Raw genomic sequence first — 27,110 nt, 5'->3', positions numbered from 1 at the left:
TACACACCCAGTCTAAATCAAATTCAGTAAATAACAAGATTTTGTTATACCCACTTCTCCTATTTCTTTATATAGTTTTTAAAATCAGTGGAGAGATGTTCATTCATCTTCCATATCTACAAAAATGTTGTGCTCATTTTAACACTCCTACATTTTTGATTTAGGAAAAAACTTAGCCCTCTTAGCCACAGGTTATAACAACCACACTGTCATGCGTGTCCTGGTAGAAAGAGAAGGACAAAGCAATTTCCGATTTTTAGGGAATAACAGAGGGCCCTGAACTGTTAACAATGGGAAATACTTCCCTGAGGAACTTTGTATCTATAAGAAGTCCGAGACAGTGCTGCCAGAATTTTCTCAGATGCATTTTCATTATGAATATTAATTGGTGTACCTTTATTCATATATTCTATGTTTCTTATGCATGTCAGCTATTTATTTACAAGTCCTTATTTCAGTATTTGTGATTATTTCAAGAAAAACTGTAGCTAAAGCTTTTTTATTAAGATGCCTATTAAAATAAAAATTACCTAATCACTTGGAATTAGGAATGATGATTTTTTAGGAAAATCATACCTATCTACTTGTCATTCTCTATTCTACCCCTCCTTCTGCCTTGAAAGTTATCAGCTCCTCCAGAAATCCTGTCAGAGTAATCATTGTCAATCTTAGTGTATATCTTACAAGACATTTTGTTATCTAATTAAATAAGCATATAAACATTTATAGGCTTTGTTTATTGGTTAATTTTTAGAAATTATAGTTATTATTCATGCTGTTTCAAGCTTATTTTTACTTAATATATCATGAGAAACACTATTTAATGACCTTATTGCCCACAGAAGGACATTTCAGCAGCCCCACGTGATATTTAAAACTAATTTGACCCAAATTCTTCAGTCAGATCTTTTCTGTAGATCAGCCAGAATTGTCTGTTACTAAGCTAAACCTTTCACCTTCCATAAACACAGTGTGCTATAGTTCTGTCTATAGGCCTTTGCTCAGTTTCTTTTCCACTCTTTTCATGCTGAGTGTCACTTCCTTAAGAACCTCACTTTTGTTTGTCACACCACACCAAATGAAGACCACATAGTTTTTTGTCTTCTTGAACTCTGTGTACAGATAGTCCCTGACTTATGACAGTTTGACTTAAAATTTTTCAATTTCACAAGGTACACAGCAATACGCATTTAGTAGAAGCCTTACTTTGCATTTTGATCTTTTCTGGACTGTCGATGTGCAAGTGATGCTAATGATGCTGGACAGCAGTAGGAAGCTGTAGTTCCCGGTCAGCCATGTGATCACAACTATGAACAACTCATACATTTACAGCCATTCTGTTTTTTTCTTTTCAGCACAGTATTCAATAAATTACACGAGATAATCAACTTTATTATAAATAAAGTCTTTAAAGGTCCCTTGTTTTCTTGTTGACATTAGCAAAACTTCATTATGAAGTGGTTAATATTCAATAAAATTTTAAAATAGTTTAAATTATATGTACAAAGTATCTTTGGGATTCTTTAGGTGGGTTACTTATTTTGAACATTTTAAATAGCTTTCCTAAAACTTAACTTTGATAAATACTGATTTCAGATGCATGGTTGAGGCCTGGAGTTTACTGCGACAACATTCTAATAGGTTGAATATAGAGGAGTTGCTCAAGCACACGTATGAAGTCTGTCAGGAAATGGGCTTAATGGAGGATTTACTGAAGCTGCCATTTACAGACACTGAGCAGGTAATGACATATCAATATAAACTTGTCAGAAACTCAGGGTAAGTTTGTAGCTTATAAATGTTTTGTTCTTTCCAGGAGTGTTTGGTGAGATTTTTACAATCCAGTGCCAGTGTTCAGAATCATGAATTCCTTTTAGTTCACCATTTGCAGCGTGCCAATTATATTCCTGCCTTGAAGCTGAACCAGACTCTGAAGATTAATCTTATGGTACAGTTAAACTTGTTTTATTATTGGGGACAAGAGAATAAGGAAAACAGGTGTAGTTTGGTAACCACTGAGCTTTGTATAATCTTGAGCTTGGAAAACTTTCTTACCTTCTGTAGTGGATTTGGGAAACACTATTTACCTAATTCTTTCATATATGCCATTTTTGTTTAGATGTCTGGCTGCAGTCTTGCCAGACTAACTACTTCACTCAGGGAAAATAAGAATTGGTAGAGGACAGCAATAGGAAATAAATAGTGCAAAAAGCAGGAGCTTCAGTGGTCGGACTAATTCTTAATTTGTGTGCTTGGAAGACCCTCTCTGAACCTTGGTTTCCTCAATTGTAAAAAGACAGGATCTCTTTGTGAGGATACTCAGAGATGTGTGTGAAGTTACATGTTACCTGACACATATAGATGCTTAGTAAATGATAACCATTCCTTTTGTTAGTTATGAATAATCAAGGCTGGGAATGAGAGACTTGGAATTTATTGATGGGTAAGTAAAGCAATTAAGTATATATATGAGATCCTTAGTTTGGAAGAATGGATATGTTGGGAGAAGGAAGATATTCTTGAGTATTCATAATTATATTTTAAATCATAAATATATAAACATAGCACTTAACATTTTTGAAGATTAAATTTTTGCCAATTATGGTATGTTTAATAGAATGATCGTGATCCTCGTTTGCGGGAGAGATCAGTGGCTCGAAATTCTATATTAGACCAGTATGGGAAAATTCTTCCTAGAGTCCAGCGAAAATTAGCCATTGAGCGAGCTAAACCTTACCATGTGTCAACATCATCAGTTCTTCGAGAAGGTAAGATTTCATTGAAAAATGCCATAAAGTATTGGGCCAGAAAAGATATTGAATGGTTACCTTCTGAAATGATTGTTACCTTCTATTTAGCTCAATTTTGCTTTGATTGACCACAGTGGTACTTTGTTTTTCACTGGCCACTCTACCCCAAGAAATATAAAGCTTTCCTGGAACTTTTTTTGTGTATCTGAAAGTCAGTTTATTTAGCAAGATATGCATTCCTTAGACAGAGCACAGGCCATCTCAGAAGGCAAGAGAAAGGCCAAGAGGTGGGATGTTGGGTGTTTAGTTTAAAGTAAAAATAGATACGTACTCCATAGACAAGAACATGGGCCGCCTCAGAAGGCAAGAGATAAAGGGCCTCCTCGAACTTTTTACAGTTTATTTAGTACAGAATGACAGAACTCTTCTTATTTCATTTAGAAGACTCATGTTCAAATTTTAGAAAACATGTGGAATAATTATTTTAACATCTCCTAAAAGCCCAGATTGTTAAATTTCTGCATAGATGTTGCAAAACCAAATATAATTTTAACTACTCTTATCTTGTGTTTTATTTTCTCCAACTACTCTTTCATATTAATCTTCTATTGAAATCCTGGTGTTAGAAATGAAATGAAATCCTACATTTTTCACTTTATAGTTTCTAGACCGAAACCATTATCAGCAGTTCCAAAGCAAGCTGTAACGGGGACTGTGTTAACAAGATCTACTTTCATCAATAATGTGTTATCTAAAATTGGAGAGGTTTGGGCAAGCAGTGAACATAAAAATAGCATCTCAATCTACAATAGGTACGTTTTTCTTACACCTTTTATAGTCATGCTACTGGATATCAGCTGCATTCATAAACAATCAAATCTTAAAGTTTATTAGTGATGTAAAAAAGAAAAACTTTTATGTTGGCTACTTTTCTTGCAAGAAGATCATTCTTTGTCTTTAAATTTAAAAGCAATTATGTTCATTGTTATTTGTAAATAAGCAAGTGTACGAAGTAAAAAATGAAAGCCCTCCTCTCCATCTAATCTCTCCTTCTTACAGCATTTGTAATTTAATCCTCCTTGTGATATATAATCAAGAGTTAAATTCTGATTTTCTTTGTAGTCCTAAAATAGAGGAACCATCTCCTGTAGTATATTCTCTCCCAAATCCAGAGCTGCCTGAGGCATTTGTTGGAACACCAATTTCGAAAGCATCACAAAAAATTTCTAGGTAAGAAATTATTAAATCGCTTTTAAAAGACAATGTTACACAATAATTATACTGTGATTTTAATTATCTTTAAAATTTTACAAATATTGTTTTAAATTCTTTTTTAAAATTGATGTAGGGCGAGGGTACAGCTAAAAGTGGTAGAGTATGTACTTAGCATGCACGAGGTCTTGGGCTCAATCCCTGATACCTCCATTAAAAAATAAATAAATCAAGCACACACACACACATATTGAGGTATAGTTGATTTACAGTATTGTGTTAGCTTCAGATTTATATTCTATTTTATCAAAGACAGAATTGCATTATTTTATAGGAATAAATTTATCTGAATTAATGATACCAAGAATAAGGTGCTCCAAATAAGTTAATAATTTGCAAACAATTGGGGCCAAAGCTATTTGTAGTATACATAATGGACATTTTTCAAAGCTTGAAAGGATTTTCTATTTTCTGGATTAGATTTTATTAGATTGAGGTTGTTTTCTTTTAATTACCTTTATGAGATGTTAAGAATATTTCTTCAAATAGAAGCAGTTATTAGTGACATTCTGTTTTCCTACCAATAATTTTTTTTCCCCACCAATAATTTTTTTTCCCCCACAAGTCACTTTTTCTCAGAAATAGATCTGGGATTCAAGAAGGGAGTGATAGTAAAAGTTTTAAGACTTGTGACTAGTGGCCTAAGGACCTAAAGATGTATTATGAGACTCCTTTAAAGCCAGTATTTACTCATATGGAATAGAGCCAATTGAGTTGTGAATATTTACCTTGTATAAAAATCACTCTGTTCCCGGGGGTGTGGTATAACTCAAGTGATGGAGCACATGCTTAGCATGCACAAGGTCCTGGGTTCAGTCCCCAGTACTGCCTCAAAAAAATAAATAAACCTAACTGCCCCCCCCAAAAAAAAACTTAAAAAAATAGTCACCTAGAAAATGTAAAGCAAAATTTTTTTTAATTATTCTGTTCCCTAATTCTGTATTTTTCAAATTGGTTTGCATTAGTGGGTAGTAAGTAAATTTTTTTTTTTTTTTTTTTTTTTTTTTTTTTTGGTAATAAGTAAATTTAATGAATTGTGACTAGGATATCTTTCAATGAAATAGAATAAGTAATAGCTAAGTGCTGTATTATGTAATTCATGTTTTGTGTATGTACATGATCTAACATGCATTATTTATTTGGCTCATGATCAGAAACTTCTTGAGGAAATCATAAGACCTAATGTAATATTTAGCATTTTCTTCAGAGAATATTAATCAGTTTTTTTCTTGATGTCTTTTTTAAGTATAACTTAAATATGTTAAGTCTTGTTAGCGTGAGAAGTTGGCTTTTACTCAATAAGTGCCATTTGTTGCACAGGCCTTGCTTTGAGAAGCAGTCATTCATAAATAAGCACCTTAAACTAAATGTTAGTACAATGCAAAGCATTTAACAAAATATCTATTTGCGATAGTATAATACAAAAATGAGCAGTTTACAGACAGAATTTGAATACAAATGAGGTAGAGAAGGAAAGAAGAATCAACAGCCAATGAAGAAAGAAATGTGTAGCAGCCTCACTGAGTATTCTTGGTTTGGTAGATATCTCAAGGCTGCACTTAGTACAGAATAACAAAAAGGAAGACCATGTATAAGAAAATGCTTCCTGTAAATATTTCCGTACTGAATAATAGGCTGAATCTTAAAGCACCTTTTTCTCTTGGCCTGTCACCCCTAATTGCAGAAGTCTTTTCTGAACTTAAAGGATAGAATGACAAGGCATAGCAACGGGAAGTTTTTATTTCTGGGCACCAAAACATGTATTTTTCTGGTTATTCTCAGTTTATCTGTAAATTAAGTTTTTAAGCTATTTGGAGTAAGCATGCTTAATAAAAGTCATCAGTGACACAATTTTTATCATTTGGTATGAATTGGGTCCAGGACATTATAGAAAACCATTCAGCAGAATACTGAGATGGTATTTTGCCACTAAGCTCATTAATTTGAGAGAATTAACTGTTGTTGTCGTTGGTAAGTCTAGTTTTTATTGTAATCAGAACCATTAAAGGTAAATAAACCATTATGTACATCACATGGAGGTGAAAGGAATTTTTATGTGTTAATGAAAGTGAGTCGTATTAAATGGATTGCTGGGGAAGCATTGCCCAGTTTTCTTGAGTGTTTAAATCATTAGCAATTCATCTTCATTTGAAAATAAATGAAGGGCTCAGTAAATATTGGTAAATGGGAGGGAGGAGGACTAGAACTCATTTTGGCAAGGAGGGGTGGGGGCGTGATCAAATTAATTATTATGTAGAATTCATAATTCTTTTTTTTTGCTACTAAATTAATTTTGATTTTTTGAACTAAGCATGGCATTACAGTAATATACTTGTCTGAATTTATATTTTCATGTGTTTATCATATTTTCCAGTGAATACAGAGGTCTGCTTAATTAAATAGGATACCAAATTCTTTGTTTTTTCAGTATAACAATAAATGTGTCACCAAGATTTTTCTGTTTATACTGTGATTACAGACTACTGGATTTGATTGTTCATCCTGTCCCCCAGCCTTCTCAGTGTCTGGGGTTTATTCAGCAAACCCTCATAAGATCTCCTTTGTACCTGGCATCCAGTTCATTGCCAGTAAGTTCACAATTAAAAAGATCACATCAAAATTGCTCCAGAGCTTCAGAATTACATTTACTTGAAACTCCTCTTGTAGTTAAGGTGAGTATTATATATCTAACATTCACAATGAAGTTAGGAAGTTCTTACTTTTCAAGTAGCAGAGAGAAATAAGCTATTTATAATTGATTTTTTTGGGTAATAGGCAGCTCTAAGCCTTATTTTCTTTTTTCTTTTATGTGGGTATCTTTCCAAAATGCTTACTTTATTTTTATATTGTCATAAACAGACTTTACTAAATTTACCCTTTGTGCTTTACTGGCATTATACTCAAGGTTAACAATTATATTCTGAAAGTAATGCAAGACTATACGGTTATTATAAATTGGCCTTTATTCTTTGAAAAATGCTTTCACATTTCTGGGTGTTTTTTTTAATTCCATTTCTGATGCTATTTTGTTTTTCTTTCCTTTATCAAATGCTTTTTAGTTCCTTTTTTTTTAAATTTATTTTAAAACTCTGGCTTCTTCTGTCTTTAAATAAATGTCCTTAAATTGCCTTTTCCTTCACCTTCTCTGATAAATTATCAGCTAAGAAACCACAAAACCAAACATGTAATGATTGGAAACTGTTTTTTTTTACCTTCCCATTGTCAAAATGTTTTATAAATGTTATCTCCTAGCTCCTTGTTCCCAGAAGCTTTCTTAATTGTTTCTGGATACCCAGCATTTAAAGTGAAGCCAGGAAATTCTTATTTTTCAAGTTGGAGAAAAGATACTTCAGTAAATGTTAGTCCTAAAGTAGTAAAAGAAGTTGAAAAAAAGTGCTAAGATTATTAAAATCCTGACAGTTAATATCCAGTATGATATTTTTAACTTTTTTTCTTCTATTGAAAAACACATTTTATATTCTCTATAACTAGGTTCAAATGAAATTTAATAAGGGAACAGTTCTGTACTTGTTACCAAAAAGAACCTAGAAAAAAAGTCAGTATAATCTTGTACTGAATCTAATGGGATCCAATAATCTGTTTACTAGTCCTTTAGAGGAGAAGTTATTGAAGGAATTATTTTTACTAACTAACTAGTTCAGTTATTTGTATTCATTATCATTAACTGTCTTTGGATTCATGTGATGAAGTTGTATTTTTCTAAAACATTCTTAAAGTCAGTCTTACTAATTTAGATTAGCTTGCTATAATTAAACTAGGTTCTGTTCATCACACACTATCACCTCTTTTACCTTACTAAAGTTTTCTAAGCAATAGTTAAATGATTTATCTCAGCACTTTATTCTTTAAGTTGAAATTCAACTTGTGGATAACCAAGTTCTTTAGATTGATTATGGATGCAGTTTTATGTTTTATAGCCTTATATATAGATAGAATTTTGTATTTTCTTTCCAGTAATCTGTAATAAAAATTTTTATTCATGTATTTATTAGAGATGAGCATATAGCCACCTTTGTGACTACTTGATCCTGTCTGTCCTTATGTTAGTGCCCTTTACAGATACTAATGGTGAATTCCATTCACTCTTTGTCTTAGAAAGCTAAGACTTTGGCCATGTCAGTTACTTCCTCTGGATATGCTGAGTTCACTCCTCAATCCATTCTAAGGTCTGGTCTTCGAACAACACCTTTAGCGTCTCCCTCGCTGTCACCTGGAAGGTCTCTTACTCCTCCTTCACGACTCAAAGAAACTAGAATTTCATTCATGGAAGAAGGCATGACCATAAAGTGGACTGCTGGAGTAAGTTTGATAATAGTTGGAACAAAAAAGACATAATAAGAAAATGTTAGTTCCTGTAAGTAAAAAGTTAGATAAGTCAGTTTGAATAATAACACTACAGATTTTTGTACATAGTCTTGCAAATAGTCATAAGATCAGAAAACATTTGTTGAGAAAGAAACTTAAGGGCATTGACTAAGCCAAACCAATGATTTCCAGTGAAGAAAATAGGGCTAGAAGCACCAGATTAAATTGTCTGTAACCAAATAGCAATTTGGTGGCATATGTCTTCAGATCTCCACTGTAGGCTGATAACAACCCATTGGTACTTACTGGGCATCTTGCCTATTCTGTGTTTCAGTCTTTTGGAAATACTGATTTATTACCAGTTAGAGAATCATCAGCAGTCATTAACTTTTAATCATGAAACTGAAGAGAATGAATTTAGAATAAGTGGATTTCGATTGAGAAGAGACTTTGGAAAAAAACTGAACATGGAAAGGGTGGATATAATTGGGATGGATAGCTTAGACTTGACTGATTTTTACTAGTAAAAATTTTTTTCAAAACCTTTTACTTGACAGGCTGCAGATGACAGCAAAACAAAAGCATTTGTTACTGTACCTTTCCATAAATGTGGAGTTCCAGCAGAAACCGAATGGCTAAAGGACAAAGATAAGACAACATCTTTTCCCCTGAATAGCACTGAAGAGGACCATCAAGAAATGGATGTACGGTCACAGGATACAACTTCACAAAGTTTGGAGAAACTGGATATGAGCATAGAAAATAGCAATGCTTCAACCAGATCAGACCAGACTACCTTGGAGTATCAGGATGCTCGGTTACCAGAAGACTTTGAAAATAGTCTCATGGCCTCTAAACCAGTGAGCTCTTCCACTGAACTGATTACCAATTTAACTGAACAAACCGAGAAGGACAGTGATAAAGATGTGTTTGAATCAGAAGTAACTCCTCCAGACCTGGAGAAACAAACGGGTAAGAACTCATTTCCAAGTATTTTAAATGGCCATTGATTGATGTCCCTCAGTAAAATTTGTAGTAGAAGTTTTTCTGTTGTAAGATGAGTATCACATATCACATACAAATACACAGCTTACTTACATTGTTCCATTCATTAGAAAGTAGGTATGAGATTTGAGAGGAGAAGAACTTATGTGTGTTCTGTTTTCATTTCAGCCTGAAATTTGGAAAAGAATAGTAATGGTTAAGGAAGAAGTATCAGATATCAGTCTGACTTAAGGTCTTCCTGTAGCTATGAGATATACTAATACTAACTTTACATACTAGATTAAATTACCCATCCAGCAGCCTCAGCTTTCTAGAAAGCTGCTCAGAAAACAGGAGATTCGTTATACTTTCCATCCCTACCTCCAAAATAATCACTGGAAAGTGAAAATAAATGTCCGAAGGCCCACAAATTTATTGTCTTTATTTTCATTTATCTATCAAAAATTTCTGATCCCCTAATGTATGTATAACACATGGGCTCCTTTGGGTGTGCTAGGTGTTAAGGATCAAGCAATAAGTAAAGTAGATATGGCACCTACCCACATGTAATTTAGAGCCTAATGGCTTATATAAAACAAGCCTATGCAGTGCTGTTTGATATATACTATGCTGGGGGACATAGAACAGACCAGTAGAACACCAGGAAGGGGAGAGACTTGGCTTAGAATTGGTGGATCAGAAAATAGTCTGTTTTTATGTTTCTTATCCTTGCACAGATTTTAACAAGCTGATTTAAAGGTAATTCCTAACTTTAAATCTATAAAACCAAATATTTATATAAAAATTTATGTCATAGTGATTCCTTTTGGGAAATATTTTCTGCCTAAGCTGAACTAGGGTTTCTTAAGATGTGAATCCAGTGAAGTTTGGGCTATGATTTCTTTATTTAATAAACATATGCATTATTAATTGCTCTAAAAACTCAAGACTATCTTCATAAATAGCATATATTTAGAAGTCTACATTACTCTTTTGTGTGCTATGTTTCACTAAAATATTTGAATGGTAAGTACTAGATGAAGGTGTTCATGGCAGTGTCTTCACTGATTCATCTGAAAATGATTTGGCAGTCTCAAATAGAAAATTTCATTATTTTTGTGGAGGATTATATAGCACAAACTATAAAGTGAAACAAACTAGATTTGAATCTTACTAGCTCAGCTAGTTACTAGGATTGTGATCTGGGATAAGCAGTGTAACCATATGCTTCTGTTTACTCAGCTGTAAAATGAGGAGAATAATACTATGACTTTGGGTGTTGAGGATTAAGGGACTTGTAACATGTAAAATATTTGTGCAACAATGCCTGTTATACTGAAAGTAAGAGTGATAGATTAAAGAGAGGGTGGGGATTGGAGGGGAATCGCTCTTGGCCTAGGCTCAGAGAATTAGAAGAAGGACCTGTTGGCAGTCTGATGCCAAGGGAATAAACCAAAGAGTACAAAAGAGCAGACCTAGCAACTTACTGAAAAGTAAATAGGCCAAGACCCTGAATAATTGCTAAACATTTAGCATAAATGTAAATGTTCTTAACTGTATGATTTATAGACACTTCAGAAGATGCAGAAACAAAGGATCTCTTAGTTACAGAGGGTGCACTTTCAGAATCAAATCACTTAAGCCCCATTCAAGGAGTTGAAGCTTCTCTTTCTGTGCCATCAATCTGTGAAGGGTAAGTTTATTGAGAAGATTTCAAATATTAATAAAGTATAATGAAACTGTGAATCATTGTGTATATTCTATACATAGATTAGCTCTTATTTAGATCTATGGCATTTCCATTTTGGTAATGTTTCCTCTTATGAAAGAAGTTCATTTATACAATTTATGTTTTTTAGTAGTTTTCGAGTTCTTAAGTAGTCATAAAGTCTTAGAATGATACCAGACATTTCCTAAATATATAGAGACATGATGAATTGAGGCATAACTCTTTAATATTCTTCAGTGATTCTATTTTTGTTGAAAATCAACAGTTTCACTCACAAACACTCATTCCTTCTTGCTCTCCCATTTTCAGTGGTTTTAGGATGATGAGATATGTATTCTGTAGTAGTACCAAGGCAGACTATAGGGGAGATGGTTCAGAGGCAGTATTGTTCTCTGCCATTTGGTTGATACGACTCTAGCAGGTTTTGTTTTTCAGTGATTGCTTGAACTATTATGCTCCCAATTAGTCAGTTTGATTTACACTTACACATTTAGGCAATGTAGTAGATGATGTAGGGCAGTGCTTCTTAAAGTGTGGTCTAACGTAAGATAGATGCCAGTTCCCAGACAATTTATGGCCTGCAACAAGGTAAGCAGCTTGTATTAAAATATAAATCGATACTCTTCCTTTACTGAAAAACAGCTAAACTGATCAGTGAAGTGATTGATTCATCTTCTGGCATAAACTACTTATCGCAAGACTAGATATACTTCATATCAGCACTTTGAGTAACACTGTTCCAGAGGATACAAAAAATTTTGCAGCTTATCAAGAAGTAGTAAGGATAATTTACGAAGATTAACCCACATAAAACATGATAATTTAAGACATTGTGAATAGTTCATTACTTTGTAAGTCCTGAGAGTGGCTTCACAAGTAAATTACCCACAGTAATCAGTATCATAATAGTCACCTCTTAGGTTGAACTCAGTCATATGCTTTACTTCTGAGAAGAGAAATCCTGATTTAACTGCAATCTTTGCCAGGTCATGGAAAAAGTGGGAGAAAACAATATGAAAGGATTATCAAGATTGTTTCATTGTTTAATTCTGAGGATTTTTTGAATTTTAATGAAAGCTAATGTTTACTGCAATGGGTTTGATGGTTAATTACAATGACAGTGCAAAGAACAATCACTTGACAGGGAAACTTTGTGGTTGTCGATGATAATCTAGGTGAATGTTCACCATCTTGGCAAACTAGTTCCTTTTTAATTGTAAATTTATTTGGTTGTTGGTTCTTAGTTATTCTTACTATAAACATTGTGATTGAGATAAGCCTTACAAATATATCTATAAATAAATGTGTATATATTCCAAATATGTACTTTTTCTTGAATTTACTTAATAATTTTTGTCCCTTTAAAAAAATCAGTATACTTCAGTTGCGTTTAGGAAAAGACCAGCTAGAACAGGAAGGGACCGCTGTCAATATAACAGGTGGATTAATACAGGTCCCTTTGGTCTCCCATTCTGAGTCATTTATCACACTTTTCAGTTAGCATTAAAATATCGAACTGATTCTACTGAGTATATGAGAAAACCATCCATAATATTTGATATACTTATTTGATGAATGTGGCCAGAGATAATTAAAAATTGACATAAGTGTAATTTATACTGACCAGCATTTAAAGTCATTTTATTTCTAGTTTAAGACCATGCCTTTGTCTTCAACAAAATAAAATATTAGAAAATAGTAAAAACAAATACAGCATTTCTTACTTCTAAATTCACTTGTAAATAGTACAGTATTATTCAAAATGAACCTGCATGGTATTAATTTCTCTGAACTTCAGTTTTCATCAGCAAAAAGAAAAGTAGGAGTTGGGGCAAGGTTAAATAACGCAGGTTAGAGCACCTAGGTTCTTATGCACTAAAACACATATTTCTATTTCTAAAGGAAAATCCTCATCCCGAAGTCCAAGAAACCAGTTTTAGATGAAGGACCAGTATCTGTTGAAACCTGTACCTCTACAGTTAGAACAGATAACAATAAATGTATGTATTATTTTGACTTTAGAATTATTTCATTTTATTTTGACTAATGAATGTTCTGTTCCTGGGGCAAAAGAATTTGTTATCCAGACTTTCTTATCTCAGTTATTCCTCTCCAGTTGCTTCCCAGGCTAAAAATAGAATTCTGAGGAGGTATATCAGCTCTCAAAATGGTGGGTTGCTTATAAACACTGTATGGTTCTAATAGTGTCAGTCTTAGAATGGTTTTTGTGGATGTATTTTCCCTCAGAACATCAGAGAAGAATAAAGTAAATTACTAGTCCTCAGCCAGACTGCGCATCTGTTTTTTGATCGTCTGGGATTCAGATATCTGCACAGGGCAACTTCCATATTTATTCTGTCTGTGATAACTTACAGCCAAGATTGGCATATTGTTAGAAAATAATCACAAGTGACTAAATTTACTCCAGGGAAATTAACAGTTACATGGAGTTTGTTTGATTTTTTTTTTTTTAATGCAATGGATCTTCTCTCTCTTCTCTCCTCTCTTCTCCCTTCCCTCTCCTCCCCTTCCCTTCTTTTTTTGTACCTCCTCTCAGTTAGACCCTGGCCATACAGAGATGAGGAAGATATATTTTCCACATTGAGCTCACAGTTGGGTTTAGGGAAAAGCAGGTACCTTGAATGTCTATGCCCAGAACTTGTCTAAGCATTTCACATGAGGACATAACACTGCTGTATGTTATGGTGTTGATGCTGTCCGACCCTAGAACTCATGCTCCTAACTGTTAGGGTAGATTTCCTAAACATGGACCTCCTGGGTCAAGGAGTGTGCACAGATTTTTAATATTTCATTATTTTCTCCAGTAAAGGTCATTATCTGTTAAAAGTGTGAAAATATTTTTTCCTAGTTTGTCTTTTTTTTTTTTTTTTTTTTACTTTTTAATTGATTTTTGTTAAACACTTAGTTTTTCTTTTTTGTTTTCATTTTTAATGGCGATACTGGGGATTGAACCCAGGACCTTGTTGCATGCTAAGCATGCATTCTAACTACTGAGCTATACCCACCCTCCCTTAAATGATTTTTAATTAAATTACTCAGATTCATCTCCCTCCCCACTACCCCAGGTGATTTGAATTTTGTGTCATTCACAAACTCTAAATCCAAATATGGCTGATGGGTGCTAATAACATAAAACTTTGGCAAAGTGGAAGGTGAAAAATTAGGAGGAATTTTTTTAATGACAGTCCTCCCTGCACCCGCCATCCCTTATTTAAGTGGTAGAGTACGTTTGCGGCCATTTGAATGCTTTCTGCCAAAAGGGGGATATCTAGTCATTTTCACAGCCAGATCAAAGCCCAGGTTGCATGTCTCTCATGTAATTCTATAATGGGTCAACAGGGATAGCTGGTTGTATAGTTAGTAGTCACCTGGTAAATACAATTTTCAGACTGATTTAATAAGGGCCAAATATCTGAGTTCCTCAAAGCAGTTGTCATATTAGTAAGGGCAAGAATTATATTCCAGTTGAGAAAAATCAAAGTTGTTATTTTTAACTGTAAAATTTATCTTCTGTTTTTTATCTTTGTGGAAAGCAAATATGTACTTAAACTGAGTGATTGGATACTGATGAAACAGGAGTAATGTGTAAATCCTCACAGGCATTTCCTCTTTAAGATGTTAGAAATTTTTTGGTTATATGACAGTTTTTCAAGGAAGTATTACGTGCAGTGCAGCCTTTTCCCTTCTGTTTGCTTCCCAGACTGTGTATGTATCTTTTGTTCTGTTTTGTTTTTAGTTTAGAATATAGAAGATTAACTTTTTTTTTCCTCCCCCAGCGATGGCAGATGTCCTTGGTGGTAGTGGAAGCTCTGGGCTCATTACCTCTGAAAGCCCTGTTGTCTCTGAAGATAGGCTTGACCAGGAAATAGCACTGAACTTAAAAGAAGATCATGAAGTAGAAGTTGATATATTAAAAGCAAGTGTTGACATACCAGAAGAGCCTCCAATTTCTGATGATCCTCCTGATTCTCAAGAAATTCATGTAAAAAAAATGATTTTTCTTATTTCTTTGTCAGTCTTTCAGTTTTGGTTTAGTTAGGTTTTAAACCATAGTTCAGATCTAATGTATTCATTTATTTGACTGCTGTATAGAAACCTCTTTTAAAAAATCTGTATTAAAAAATATATGAATATATGGAACACATCTTTTAATTAAGGAATTGTTTTACATGAAAACCAAAAGGCTGTGTTAGCAAGAAGTCACAGTTTTAACAATTTAATTTTCACTTAGTGTCAGGTTCAAATAAAAGGTTTTTTTAGCCATAAAACAGATATTGGTTACTTTAGAGACAAGTATGACATTGAAACTATCCAGAGCATATATTTGAAAATAATTGAGTACAGTTAAATAGGATTCCACCTCCCCACCCCTCAGTCATACTTGTGGGAAAATGATACTCAGCTGGCTGAGGTTTAATTTCTTATACACTCCAGAAAGGTTTTGTTTTCTTTAATACTTAATATGACGTAAGTTTCCTAAAATTTCCATCAAATCTCTTTGAATATCAGTAGGCAGTTTTTATGTGATAAATGAATTTAAGATGAAGGAAAAACTCACCTCTTCTAATTATTTATAGAAATATGATTATATAATATTTGGGAAGCTTAACTCATAAAACTGTCATGGTTATCCATATTCAATTTCATGAGCGTTCTCACTATGAAATAGATGGATAAAGTCCCTATTCCTTCAGCTGGGAAGCTAATAAAATTTATGGGCATGGTATAAGTGGGAATCCTCATTTCTGGGTATTTCCAGTCTTTCATCTCACTGAATGTCTGGGGAGTGGGAAAATGTCATTGTATAGGTGGGTGGTAATGTTCTACCTTCTTGGTCAGGAGATCTCTCTGTTACTTTCTGCCTCCTCCTTTTTCTCCCCTTCCCTTACCAAAAGGTAAATGCAAGGACCATTCCTTCTTCCACCAAACCCTTGCAAGAGAGGTTCTGAACTTGAAAGCCTTAGGAATTTCATGGTTTATGCAGCCCCAGCAAAGGGAAGAGGATTGAGTCTAGCCCAAGGGAGCTTATGTAGGTGACTTCTTCTTCAACCTTATGGGGATCGTGCTGTTTAGAAAAAGTGTGGTTAGTTAGGTAATTTGGGGATTAAATTAAAACCAGTTTGGGGGTTGTTTCTTTTTCTCCAGTTAATTTTTTTTTTGGGGGGGTGAGAATAGAATAAATCCTTAATTCTCACAACTGTTAGCATCATAATAATTTTTAAGGCTTTGTTAAGACTATGTTTTCCTGTAATTCTACAGGAAAATGTAGAATTTCTACTTTTAATTCCATTCAGAATCTCAATCTTTTTCTATCTAGTTATTTTGACTGAGAAAGTCTAATTGCTTAAATGGATATTTTATAAAGTAAACCCATAAATATATTGCCATATCAAATGTAGTTTATGTTTAATAATTCATACACCAAGAGTGAGATGGTCATTTAAAAAATTTATGCTTTAGGTTGAGTATATACGTTAACAATCTCTTTAATCATTTTAGGTAATTGAGCATGAAAAGCTTGAAGTTCAAGATTCAGAACAAGAGGCTAGGAATCTTTCATGTAATGAGTTGTATCCCTCAGGAACTCTTAAGCTTCAATATAATTTTGATACCATTGAGCAACAGTTTTGTGACTTGCCTGATAATAAAGACTCTGCTGAGTGTGACATTGCTGAAGTAGATGGGGAACTTTTTGTGGCACAGAGCAACTTTACCTTGATTTTGGAAGGTGAAGAAGGAGAAGTAGAGACAGGTGATTCTGCAGCATCTAATGTGTTAGCTAAAGCAGCTAACACGGCAACTGAGGAAAAACTTGTAAACAGTGGAGAAAATGAGAATCACAGCCATGTTGCAAATGTGCCATCTGTCATAACTAGTGATCAGGAGTCCCAGAAGGTAGAGACGTTACCATATGTGCCTGAACCAATTAAAGTAGCAATTGCAGAAAATTTATTGGATGTAATTAAAGACACAAGAAGTAAAGAAATTACTTCGGATACAATGGAACAGTCCATTCATGAAAACATACCTTTAATAAGCCAAAAGGTAATGCGTTCCACCAGGTTAGCCAAATCTACGTTTAAGACTGTTCAGGAAACAAGTACAGTGACTATAAATGTCAGCCAGGTTGATGACGTGATTTCTTCTAGAACTCGCAAGAAAAGACGTGTCCAAAACATGAATGTCAAATCAGCACAACAGGAAGAGTCAGCAGATGTTGCTACTCCTGAGAAGCTGGGGCTTTCAGTTACAAAGAAAACTAGGAAAACAAAAGAAGTTTCGGAGGCTTTTGAAAGTGTCTGTTGTGATGGCAGAGAAGTATCTCAGAACCAGCAAATACCTCAAAGTTCTATTACTCCTAGGAGAGGAAGGAGAAAAAAAGAAATTAACCAAGACACATTAGAAACTGTTAATTCTATAGAACAAGAATTACAAGTTACTCCAGGTAGGGAATTAAGAAGATTAAAATCATCTCAGCCTTTGGAACCAGCAACTGAAGAAACTTTTTATAGAAAAGAAGTTAAGCTTTCATCTGTTACAAAAAGGGCTCCTAAAAGAATGAAAAAATCGGTGGAAAATGAGGAAAGTGTTGAAATTATAAATGATCTGAAAGTTAGTAAAGTAGCAAGTCCTAGCAGAAGTACCAGAAAATTGAGACATGCTAATTTGGAAACTTCTGAAAATGTAGGATATAAACAAGATGAGGAGTCCATTGAACAGCAGCTGCCTATTCGACATAGTAAAAGGGTTAAAAAGAGAGAAGTTAGTGCATCGGATGTTATAGGAGATTCCAAACATGATTCATCCCAATTGACTCTCCAAGCAGAATTTGATACACCTGCTACGCCTAGGAAACGTGGTAGACCAAGAAAAAATAATCCATCTGAAGATGCAGGATCTAAGGCTGTTAAGGAAGCAAGAAGTCCCAGGAAGGCAGAAGGTCTCAGCATCCAAAGGAGATCTACAAGAAATACCCCAGCTAAAAGTGAAAATACTGATGTTGGAAAACCAGCTTTAGAAAAATCAGTTTTAGTGCCAGATGAGGAACTTGCTACAGCAACGAGTTCTAAGAAAAGGCTTACAAAAAGGTCTGAAAACCAAAGCCAAAAACGTCCATTACGCTCAATATCAGAAAAATGCATAGATGAAGAAATGACACACAAAGAATCTAATGAACAAGAAGAAAAATTGCTTGCCACAGTTGCTTTGACTAAATCTTCCCGTAGCACAAGGACTAGATCTAGCAAGGCCATCTTATTAGCAGACCTTTCTGAACCAAACAATGACTCTTTTTTATTTTCTCCTCCTGTGTCAAAGGATCCAAGGAAAGAGAAAGGTACTTTTTTTTTTCTATTCAAAGCACACTTTTCATTTCATTCAAAGTCTTCAGCTTAAAATTCCGTTGCTTGAAACATGATTAGATTTTGTTTAAGACACTAATAGATTATTTTTCCTAAAAATGACTGGTTACAGGGAATTCCTCCCTCCACCCCTGAAAAACAGTTTTGATTTTTTAATAGTAAAATTTAAAGGCTTTTATAGTTCAGAGTTTGTTTTTGGATTAAAGAATTTCCTGTTTCAGTATGACTTTTTAAATTCTATAATTCACTTGACTTAGGTTTAATTTTTTCTCTTCATTTGCCCTTACATCATAAGGGACTTAATTTTGATTTTTCCCCAGATAGAACTATCATTTTTGGCTCATGTCCCAGGTGATATCCACAATTTCATATTGTTTTGAAGGGAAACAGCAGTAGAACTCTATTGATTATGATACAGAAATTATTTAAATCCGTATTTTCTATTGCCCATGAACTGAGAAGGCTACATGCTCAACTGCCCTCGCTGACAGTTATGAGCTAATGATTGTATTGTTTGGTTAAGATCTCAAGAGGAATGATGTCTCTCCCAAAAGAGTGAAAATGTCTTACCCTTTTTAGTATAAAGCAGAGATATATGTAAAGTACATAAACAGATATATAGTATATCTGTGCTATTAAGATTTCTTGGGGTGGGGGAAGTTCAGTGAAGGAGGTAATTAAGAAAAAAAAGGTCTAAAAAAGTGATAATAAAACAGTTTAGGGGCTTGTAAGTAAAGTAGGTGACTTTGTTGTTTTATTAATAAGCTTTTTAAAACTGCTGCATTTATTTTTAAATACATTAGTGAATATCCTATGTAGTTGCCTCCTGACTTGAGGAAGGTTAAGAGAAAATAAGCCATTTAAAAATCTGCAAGCTGAAATTTTCTATCTTCAACATTCACTATGCAAAAACTTCTTTTAAATATATTGTATTCATGAAGTCAGTTTGTTATATTAACGTTGCCTGAAAGGAAAGGGCCCTTTGCCATTGAACTGATCATTTGTCCTAAAAATGATTTGTAGTTTTAGTAGTGTCTTCTCTCCCTGCCCCCTACCCCCATTTTTGAGTAAATCTTTGATTTTGTTAGTACTGTATAATTCAGTTTCTTCATGCTGCTATTAGGAAAGTGTAGTTATGCCTATACTTTGCATGGAGGAAAATGAAATGACCAAACATGTGAGATTTTAGCTCACTTTACTAAGCTGTTATGTTAGATAAAAGTTAAAATGAAAAAGAGCAGTGATATAGAAGAATGTCATTAACAATTCTTTTATACTTTGCTCATGACATAAAGAAGTGTAATAAACATTCTGTGGGTTATTTTGGTATAGCATAACAAACATCAGTAATTCTGATCATTATCATCTTTACATAATTGTCATCTATATACATACTTTTTTTCTGTAATAAAAGTAATACACGCCTGCCACAAAATTAGAAATTAAAAATATTTAATCTAGCCATCTAGAGAACCAGTAACCACTGTTCATTTTTTTGTGTATGCTTCTGGTTATATATATTTTTTATTATATATATATTTTTTGTTATATATATATATATATATATATAGTTTTTAATGTAACAACCAACAAACTGCAGTTTGTATATATATGTGTACACCCGCTCCTACTTATGAGCATTTTTAAGATACTGGTAAATATTCTTTTAACTCTGAGTGTTCAAGTTTTGTATTTTTTTGTTTCTGTTTACACATTGATAAAGTCCAAATGTGGCATTTCATCTCCTGACGCGCCACGGATTGCTTAAGCATTCTTCTGCTAGGTATTTGAATTGTTTTCAGATTTTCTACTATGAAGAATAAGCACTTTCTAGTATGAGATTAGAGGCGATAAGAAATTTGGGACTGAGATCTCTCATTTCTGCCATTTACTAGCTGGACAGAAAATCATTTAACCTTTCAGAATCTTGTTTTCTCATCTTTACAATGAATGTAATAATATCTATTGTATAGGGTTCTTGTGAGTATTCACTACTTTTCAAAGCAATTACCAACATAAAGTTTTCCTTTCTTCTTTTGCCCTCAGATTATAGTTTCTATACTCTTAACAATACCTACTGCCCCTTGTGCCTATTTAACTTGTATTTTTAAAGCTCCTTCAGGGAAGAGTGGGAGGTACAGAGAAGAGTGGTTACAGAAATACTACTGTATGATTAGAAAGCTAGAGACCATCCTCTGTTTAATCGAAACCTGTCTAAGAAACAGTATCTTAGAATTACTAGCTAAAAAGAATGTGAAGTTTGACATTTCCGTGGATTTTCTCTAATTCCGTTACTCAGCAGCAGATATTTAAGAAGGGTTTACTATATGCTTGAGGCTGTACTAGGGTACACATTCATCAGTTCATTTGATTCTCACTACAACCCAGTATAGTATAGGTACTATTTCCTTCTTTCCATAATGAGGAAAATGAAAGTTCAGTGAAACTGAGCACCTACATCAGCCAGGTAATAAGTTAATAGTGATGTCCTGGAGCCAGCTCCTGCTCACTAGTGAGAACCAGTTATTAAATATTCAGGAATTTTGTGAGCCAGCCATGTAGGGACATTTACAGCACATAAGTAGGCAAATGCTATTAATCAGAGCTGTGCCCCCTACCCCCCCTTAAGAAAGCTGTTCACTGGTATGTTACTGGGTTTGAACCTATAGGACTTTTAAACTTCTTAGACCTTAAGTAGCACTGGCCATCAAAACTTACCCCCAGGGAGCTTACAGAGATGAGTGAGAAATTGACATACAAAGAAGTATAATAAAATCTCATCTGGCTGTAGAAGCAGATGGAAGGAATGATGGGGACTGAACAGTTTTGCATGTGATGATGTATTTCTGTATTTCCTTCTTTATTCTTTTGGATGCAAGGGAAACCATAGGTGAAGAATATGAACTAGAATATGAACAAAGAAGCTGTTGTTCCAGGTAGCCTGAAAGAGAAAACTAAAATGTATCATTTTCATAGAAAGAATATAGGTTTGTCTGTTTTTTAATGCCTAAAGAGGGGAGTTACCACCACCAGTGCCATTTATGCCACTTATCAGCTGGGAGCAGCGATGACTTCTGTTTTTGACCTCACCCCTCTTTTTTTGTTTGTTAAGGATCACATGCTTTAAAAGCAGAATTTGACATGTTATAGAACTCTTGTTTGTCCTAATAGGTGAAATAACATTGAACTATAATTTGAGAATTTTATTTCAAAGATTTGTAAATTGTTGCAATAATAGCATCATAACATGCAAACATCTGTAAAGCACTTACCATATACCACACGTTATACTAATGCTTTAATCTTCACAGTAACTTTATAGGTGCCGTTATTAATCCCATTTTATAGAAACTGAGGTACAGAGAGGTTTTAGGTAACTTGCCTTTGGTCCCACAGCTAATAAATCCAGAAACCAGGATTTAGTTTCTAGGAGACTGCACCGTGCCACTTCCATAATTACATTGCTAATTGCCATTAATGTGGAGACCCTAAAGTAAAACAGGAAAAAAAAAAATCTTAAGATCAAGTCTGTGATAGATGTTAATTACATATTTTCAACTAATTCTTAATTAAACCATGTATACTTTTCTATAGAATATCTTCCTATCAGCCTATTTTTCTATATTCCTTTTCTGCCTACTTTTGTCTTTTTGTGATACGGACTTTTCTGTTGTTCTCCTTGCCTGTAACAACTAGCTCAGAATGAGCTGGAAGGAAAGAGGGTTTGTCTCTCTTTGAAAATAAAATTGCTTTTTGAAATAAAAACCTCGCTTCTGGAAAAGTCAAAATTACGAAGCAGAGTAGCTCAGGTTATGCAGGTAGGCATACCTTGGAGATACTGTGGGTTCAGTTCCATACCATCACAATAAAGGGAGTATCATGATAAAGTGAGTCACACAAGTTTTTGGTTTCCCTGTCCATGTAAAAGTTATATTTACACTACACTGTAGTTTATTAAGTGTGCAATAGCATTGTCTTTTTAAAAAAAAAGTATGTATCTTACTTGAAAAAAACTTTGTTCCAAAAAAATACTGACCATCATCTGAGCCTTCAGCAAGTCTAATCTTTTTACAATAGTAACATCAGAGATCACTGATTACTCTAACAAATATGATAATAAAAAAGTATGAAGTGTTGTGAGAATTACCAAAATGTGACACAGAGATGTGAAGGGAGCAAATGCTGTTGGAAAGATGGCACTGATAGACTTGCCATAAACCTTCAATTTGCCATACCTCTTTTTACTGTGCTTTGCTTTATTGCCCTTCATTGCACTTCGCAGATAAACTGGATTTTTTTGCAAATTGAATTTGTGTGTGTGTGTGTGTGTGTGTATGATAATAGTGTTTTTTCTTTCTTTTTGCCTTCCTTTAGCTAAAAAAATAGAGGCTCCTGCACAGTTGAAAGAATTAGTTTCAGATTTATCCTCTCAATTTGTCCTCTCACCTCCTACTTTAAGGACCAGGCAGAAAATCACATCTAATACATCCAAACTTGTGGATAAACTGGTAAGAAATACATGATTTTATTTGTATGCGTATTTAAATGTGCTTTTTATTTTTTTTAAGCAATGCCTCCTAAATAAACTTCTTTAAAAAGAGCAGACATTTATACTAAAAGTCCAAAATTGTCTGTACTTTTGCGGACCCTGCCTTTCAGACAAATCAGTATGTTACTTATGGTGAATTACTGGCAGCTGCCATTTAAATTACCCATTAGGAGAAAGATTTTTAAATTGTAGTTTCCCACCAGAATTTTCTGGATGTATTTCAAATGTAGGTCCCTGACCCCCTGGAGTGTCATCACAGACCACACTTGGAGAGACATTGTTTCAGAGTTGACTATATTACCTAGTTGCACATAACTCTGAAATAAAAGTAGTTCAGGAATTAAGTGTGAGCATGAGACCCTTATGTTTATTAATCTTAATTCATGAGCATTTCTTGAGTTATCTGCTATGACCCAGTTTTATGCAAGGGCAAAGACTTACACAAAAATAATTCAGGCAGATTCCTTGTCTTTCAGGAGTTCAGTTTAATTGAAGAGGCAGAACACACAATTATTTCACAGCATGATAAGAATCATTTATACCCAGATAACCTTATAGACAGAAGGTAAAGGAGACAAGCATTCCTGAAAGAGAAGACAGCAGATACAGAGGCACAGAAGCGTGGCAGTGCTTGAGAAAGGGCAGTGGGGCTGTTCACAGACTAGCAAATAGCCATGTACATGTTCTAAGTAAAGTTTTGATGAAAAATTCTAGGGAGGAAAAAATAGTCACTGGTGGACTAATTCTTACGCAGCAGCAAGAACCTGGATTTGGACAGAGGCAACAGGACAAAAGGGCAGTGGACAATGGAAACATTCCAGAGCAAAATTGACAAGACTTGGAGAGCAATTGAATGTGTGCAGATGGGGGATAATGGGCTGTCCTAGATGACCAGTGTTTCTACCAAGAAATATGAGGATTCCATTTGAGATTTGTTGAGTTTTGATTCATTTAGCACTATTTGGCTATATTCCTTGACTCGGGATAGAACTGTTTCAGTTTAGATTTCAAATGTTTAATTACTTAAGGTTGATCTTGTAAACATTGTTTAACCCATAGGAAGATGATGCTCAATCAATAGAAACTGTGGGAAAGCAGCAAGTGAAAAGAATCAGGGCTACAAAAACAAAACAAGCAAGCAAGTATGACTTTTTCTACATCATATTTTTTTGTTTGTATGTTTCTTAAAATTAGATTTGAGAAGAATCTTAATTTTAAAAAGTGAAATTAAACTCATCAGAAAAGGATAATTCTTAGGGGAATTTTTATGCACTGGCTCCATGTAATTGTTAGATTTCACTGCAGAAGGTGGCTCTCTCTTATAGCACGAAAGCCTATTCATCCTTTTTAAAGAAAGATAGTAGGGTGGGCGAGTTGAGTACCCAGTGAATATTTGTTTTTGCAATGGGTTGGGGAAGGGGAGTGGAATGTTTTACCTTTTCCTTAGTAAAGATAGATAACTACCAGTAAAATAGTTAAAAATTTAAAAATCCTGTGATTATTTCACTGTAGCAATGAAAACTTCATCCATGGGGAAATTACTCCACTTCAGATATATTTGTGCTTTAGGCATGGTTGAATTTCATAAAAGTACAACATAATCAATTTTCTCTTACTTTGAAAACTGATTTAATGAGAGTTTTTTTTTTACTATAATTCATAACACTTTACATATAAATTGGCTTTGTGGATATGTGGAAAATAAGTTGTATTATAAAAATATATTCATATTTTTGAGAATTGTCATTTCTCATACACTTTATTATTGGCCTGCTGGGCTCTCATTCCATGGACTGACTGCTGGTACTTGGCCAATCCTTGTAGCCTGTCAGTATTTATTAATACATATGAAACATTTAAGTGAAAATTCAGCATAATTGTTCTTGAGTATTCTAGTCATAAAGGGAAAATTCTATCATGTGAAACCTTCACTCTGCTTCTAATTAGCTCATACGACTTAAGTTTTAACTTGACTTCTCCTTTATAAAATGAAAGCACTATGAAAGGGTAATCCCTAAACTCTCCTCAAATATACTGGGAAGCCAGTTACATTTTATATTATAATGTGTTTATTCTTACCTGAATTACATCTTTATTTCAGAAACACAGAAGAAGAAAGTTGGTCACCTCCTCCAGTAGAAATTAAGCTGATTTCACCTTTGGCAAGTCCAACTGATGCAGTAAAGAGCAAGCCAAGAAAAACTGCAGAAGTGACAGGAAAAACTCTTGGAAGGAGCAGGAAGAAATTGTCTTCCTTTCCAAAGCAAGTTTTACGCAGAAAAATGCTGTAATTTTTTTCAAGTTTTTAATGTACACCTATTTGTAAAGTCATCAGAATTCTGTGGATTATTAAAAATCATCTAATTTGGAAGAAAATAATTTATATAAATTATTGTAAATTTTTGTAAACATAAGGTCTTCAATAAGTAAAGTAACTCCATATGGAGTGTGATTCTTTTAGTCCAGGCAGTTTTTCTATTTTATATTAAGACTTCATACATTTATATTATATGTAAATATGGCTTATTATTGGAATGTTAAATAAAGTATATACTTCACAGTAGTTTGTGTCTGTTAGATTTTTAAGAGGGGATTTCTGTTTTAATGATTTTATATGCTAGTAGATACTGGTTCAATTTTCTTTCTCTATAAAGGTATTAGACCAATTTTAAAATGAGGATTGAACTGTTTTTAAGTTGCTATCTTATAATTTATGCACTTTGCTTCTGTGATTAAGATACCTAATCATAAATTGGGGGAGGTTGCTATTAACTGTTGAAATTGGATTATGGGCATGTAATTTTGCCACTTTTGTTTTTACAGTTCAACAAATTTTGTATATTCTACCTCAAATTAGTAATTTTTTAAGCAATGCTTTGGTTAAATATAATATTGACATTTCTTGTTCAGCAAGCTTAGAGGCTATTTTTTAAGTCTCTTAATTATTCAGAGACTAATTATCCAGGTTAGACTGACCGGTTCACTGCTCACTAGCAACTTCTTAAAAGGTTTTGAGAGGGAAAGAGAATGAAAAACAAATCTGTTTTGTGGCTATTCAGTGCATCTTTTATGTGCTTAATATTATTAGAATGAGAAGTCTGAACAAATTTTATAATATTGCTGTGAAGGGGCTTGCTACTGAATCACAGAAATCCCTTAATATTCAGGTTTTAAAACTAACAAATTCTCATAGGACCTCAGGCACAGAGTATGGGGAAAGAGTGAGTAGATGTGGAAAAAGGAAAAGAAAAAAACACTGTTCTCTGCAGTGTGACTGTGTGCAGTTAAGTGGTGATACTTGATGTAGGCTATAAAATTCATCAATAAATAAGTGTTGTAAAATAATTTATAACAGGTAATTGATAGTATGTAATGAATGGACCATTAATAATTGATTGTCTAGAAACAAACTGCTTTTGTTGGCTAAGCTTTTAATGTTTTAGTGTGAAGCATAAGCAGTGTACTTTCTACATTATTTTTCCACCAAATAACAATACAAATAATGGGAAAATGATGAAAATGCCTATGCCAAGTATTGACAGAGTGAAAGTAGCAGTACGAGTGCGGCCTTTTAGTCAGGTTAGTGATAAATGTTACATTGCCTTGTTGAAAATTTGACTACGACTTTAATTTTATTAATTTTTTAATGATAGTTATCAAACTTGTATTTAAGCTGCTTGTCATTTATTGAATATTAAACTTATTTAAATGAACTTGTTAAATGAGTAATTTAAAGATCTAAACATAATTCAGTAAACAGTTTCTTTGCGCAAGTAGCACAATAAAAAAAATTGACAAGAAAAATTTATTGTCAAGTTAATTTTTAAACCAGTGCAGTTTGGTGAGTATAGATATGTGCTATGTATTTTTAAAATGTACTTTTCCCTTCAAAAGCAATAGATTGTAAGCAAGCAAATTAATTCTGAATGAACTCTATGTATTGTAAATGCTTTTATGTATAAATATATTTATATAACTTTTTACAAAAACACCAGTCATTAAACTGTTGCTACAACATCTTAGATAATACATGGATTATACTCATTCTAGAACATTTACCATTTGTCTATCTTTGATTATCGATGGAGAAGTTGAATTTTAAGATAATTCTAAACAAT

The 27,110-nt window shown here is 33.7% G+C and overlaps 2 protein-coding genes across 3 annotated transcripts in view; both read left to right on the top strand.

Moving 5' to 3' along the window:
- The window catches only part of AHCTF1 (AT-hook containing transcription factor 1), a 79,943-nt gene extending 54,388 nt beyond the window's left edge, over nucleotides 1-25,555 (top strand). The window contains exons 22-36 of one of the 2 annotated variants that reach the window (XM_031438487.2): nucleotides 1,597-1,741; nucleotides 1,817-1,948; nucleotides 2,618-2,768; nucleotides 3,412-3,562; nucleotides 3,873-3,980; nucleotides 6,502-6,694; nucleotides 8,139-8,342; nucleotides 8,906-9,320; nucleotides 10,902-11,025; nucleotides 12,964-13,061; nucleotides 14,859-15,064; nucleotides 16,582-18,418; nucleotides 22,818-22,951; nucleotides 24,052-24,134; nucleotides 25,094-25,555. In XM_031438487.2, the coding sequence (XP_031294347.2) occupies nucleotides 1,597-1,741; nucleotides 1,817-1,948; nucleotides 2,618-2,768; nucleotides 3,412-3,562; nucleotides 3,873-3,980; nucleotides 6,502-6,694; nucleotides 8,139-8,342; nucleotides 8,906-9,320; nucleotides 10,902-11,025; nucleotides 12,964-13,061; nucleotides 14,859-15,064; nucleotides 16,582-18,418; nucleotides 22,818-22,951; nucleotides 24,052-24,134; nucleotides 25,094-25,283 (4,171 nt within the window). In that variant the 3' untranslated portion in view covers nucleotides 25,284-25,555. The remainder of the gene's footprint in view (nucleotides 1-1,596; nucleotides 1,742-1,816; nucleotides 1,949-2,617; nucleotides 2,769-3,411; nucleotides 3,563-3,872; nucleotides 3,981-6,501; nucleotides 6,695-8,138; nucleotides 8,343-8,905; nucleotides 9,321-10,901; nucleotides 11,026-12,963; nucleotides 13,062-14,858; nucleotides 15,065-16,581; nucleotides 18,419-22,817; nucleotides 22,952-24,051; nucleotides 24,135-25,093) is intronic. The other variant, XM_031438488.2, reaches the window with a different exon arrangement.
- Nucleotides 25,556-25,685: 130 nt separating this feature from the next.
- The window catches only part of LOC105100206 (kinesin-like protein KIF28P), a 56,493-nt gene continuing 55,068 nt past the window's right edge, over nucleotides 25,686-27,110 (top strand). The window contains 1 exon segment of the mRNA XM_064477253.1: nucleotides 25,686-26,571. Coding sequence (XP_064333323.1) covers nucleotides 26,503-26,571 — 69 coding nt within the window. The 5' untranslated portion in view covers nucleotides 25,686-26,502.

Source organism: Camelus dromedarius, chromosome 21 (genome assembly GCF_036321535.1).
Source record: "Camelus dromedarius isolate mCamDro1 chromosome 21, mCamDro1.pat, whole genome shotgun sequence".
Taxonomy (NCBI): domain Eukaryota; kingdom Metazoa; phylum Chordata; class Mammalia; order Artiodactyla; family Camelidae; genus Camelus; species Camelus dromedarius.
This window is presented reverse-complemented; position numbering and strand designations above follow the sequence as displayed.